Source organism: Orycteropus afer, unplaced genomic scaffold, assembly GCF_000298275.1.
Source record: "Orycteropus afer afer isolate SDZICR_OR568_19922 unplaced genomic scaffold, OryAfe1.0 scaffold00530, whole genome shotgun sequence".
NCBI lineage: Eukaryota > Metazoa > Chordata > Mammalia > Tubulidentata > Orycteropodidae > Orycteropus > Orycteropus afer.
Genome location: NW_006922117.1, coordinates 448181 through 450667, shown reverse-complemented (window position 1 = coordinate 450667; position 2487 = coordinate 448181). Strand labels below are relative to the sequence as shown.

The 2487-nt window shown below is 32.0% G+C and overlaps 1 protein-coding gene across 1 annotated transcript in view; it reads right to left on the bottom strand.

The window, feature by feature from the left end:
• CSMD3 (CUB and Sushi multiple domains 3) overlaps window positions 1–2487 on the bottom strand; it is a gene marked incomplete at its 5' end in the record, with an annotated part of 1439134 nt that overhangs the window by 1030090 nt on the left and 406557 nt on the right. The window contains one exon of the mRNA XM_007955674.2: window positions 970–1082. Coding sequence (XP_007953865.2) covers window positions 970–1082 — 113 coding nt within the window. The remainder of the gene's footprint in view (window positions 1–969; window positions 1083–2487) is intronic.

Genomic DNA, 2487 nt, shown 5'->3' with positions numbered 1-2487 from the left:
TTTTTTTTTTTCCTAATGATACTTATTCTGCTAGCATAAATGTAAAATTAATGATACTCTTGAGAGAACTTTTATTGCTAGGACTGTTACAGTAAGGTTACTGATCTTGCAAATAAAAATTAATAGTTGAAAACTGCATTTCTAGGAAATTATAAATGGTATATTGCCATTTTACGTACTAAATATAAGCTGCCTCAAGTCATCATATTTAATTTGCTAAGTGCTTTAGACTGAAGACTACAAAAAATGAAAGCACTAAAAAACAAAACAAAACAGATAAATGGAAAAATGTAACTGTGGCAATGCTCACTATTTCCTGAACAGTGACACACTACCAAGAATGGATAAAGTGTTTGCATAAGTAGTCTAAGGACTGCTTGTGCTGAAACCCACACAATATTACTGAATATGGTAGAAGCTACATTTCATTAGCCTTCCATCTTCATAATAATCTTTCCAAACAAGACTTTTCCAAGTTAATGCATCCAATAGTGTATCTTACTTATTCAAAATTATTCTTGCTAATAAAAGTGGCAGATAATAATCCTAACAAGGTTAATTAAACTACCAATAACAAACACAGTGTATAAGAAAATGGATTTCAGTTGATGGAGAGCCTATTTACAACTGCAGTTTTTCTGCAGTGTTTTATGATACAGCTTTAGTTAGCATGTCCAATTGCTGAAACATTTGATTAAAGTAAAATATTACCTCAGTAACATATTGCCTTTAAGAAGTCATAATATTTTTTTTTTAATTCTGAACACTATGTTATAAACATGAACTAATTTTTATAATGTAATTTAGTTATGATCGCATTATTGCCTCAGCTAGAGAATGATCATTCTTGTCTTCTCAAATTACCACTTATAAATGCTAAGGATATTTTTTCTTCTGTCACAAAATTCAGTGGTGTATACTGAAATTGTTTTACACATCAAAAGAGGAAGAAGTATTCATTAAATATACCTTGATATGGAGCACTAAATCCACGGTATCGGTGATTGCTGTCTGTAACAAAATGCAGTCGGAGCCAGTTTTTGCTGCTGATAATTGGAGGTGGTATATTCATTCCAGATAACCTGAATTATAAAAGACAACCAGAGAAAAGTTTAAACAGCTTTTCAGTGGTAAACTTTGTCATTGAATTGGGACCAAACAAATGTCTATGTGCATACAATACTGATGATTTTGAATTGTAAACTGCTTAAGCACAAATGAAATAATTATTCTATGCACAGAAAAGATAGTCAGAGAATAGTGCAATACGAGGAATGCTATTCCAATCAAGATGCATATATTAATAAAGTCAAGTGGAAAATACCATATGATTTATGATATATCCAAGTGTATTGCTTTGATAATAATAAATATCATTGGTGTTGAGCTGATATTATTGGTCATTGTGCGCTCCATGTGTATAGTGATATAGTTACAAAAAAGAGAGGCCTCAAAGCAAAAGTATGTTTATTTTCTATGTGTGTTAGAAGGAGCTCTGGTGGTGTAGTGAACAAAAGGTCAATGGTTTGAACCCACCAGCTTGCTTCACAGAAGAAAGATGAGAGAGACCACTTCGGTAAAGATTTATAACCTTAGAAAACCATTGGGATCTCTATGAGTTAGAATCTACTCAATGGCAGTGAGTTTGATTTTGGTATATATGTGTCAGAATGAGATTGCAATTATTTTCTTGTACTTCTTGCTATCCATACATAGAGTCTGTAAAAGTCAGAACCAACTCGAGGGTACTTAAAACAACAAAAACAACCTGGCCCTGATATTAATCATTACTAATAGGTGAAGTAACTTCCTTGCTCTGTGATCTTATGGAGATTTCCAGCAATTTATACACTTTCATCCAAAAATGAATGAGGTGATTTCCTCGTATATCTTATCATTTAAATCTCAGAATTTGAAACTAATTTCAATCATCAAACAACATTTATTTAAAGTCTTATTGATAACTTATTCTTACTTACATAAAATTGTATTTTACCAGAGACTACATACCTTTAATACATTTTTTCAATTATATCCTTTTTTCAAAAGAAAAAGAATTAAAGAACAAACAAATCAGTGATCAATTATTTTATGAATTATTCCAAAATCTACTAGAAATATGGTATATACAGAAATCCACTAAATACACAGCTTGAGTTATTCAAGAGAATTATATCATTATATTCTATACATGTGATATTGTTGTTGTTCTTGTTGTTATGTGCTGTCGAGTCAGACCCAATTCATAGCAACCCCTCTTTGGGTTTCCGAGACAATATCACTACGGAAGTAGATTGCCCCATCTTCCTTCTGAGGAGTGGCTGGTGGGTTTGAACCGCCAGCCTTCTGTTTAGCAGTCAAATGTCTTAGGCACTACGCTACCAGAGCTCCCAGACATGTGATAGAAGGCAAAATTAGAAGATTTTCAAAACCAACATATTATATAATGAAAGTGTGCTTTACCCTAAAAATTTCCAAAAAAACAGT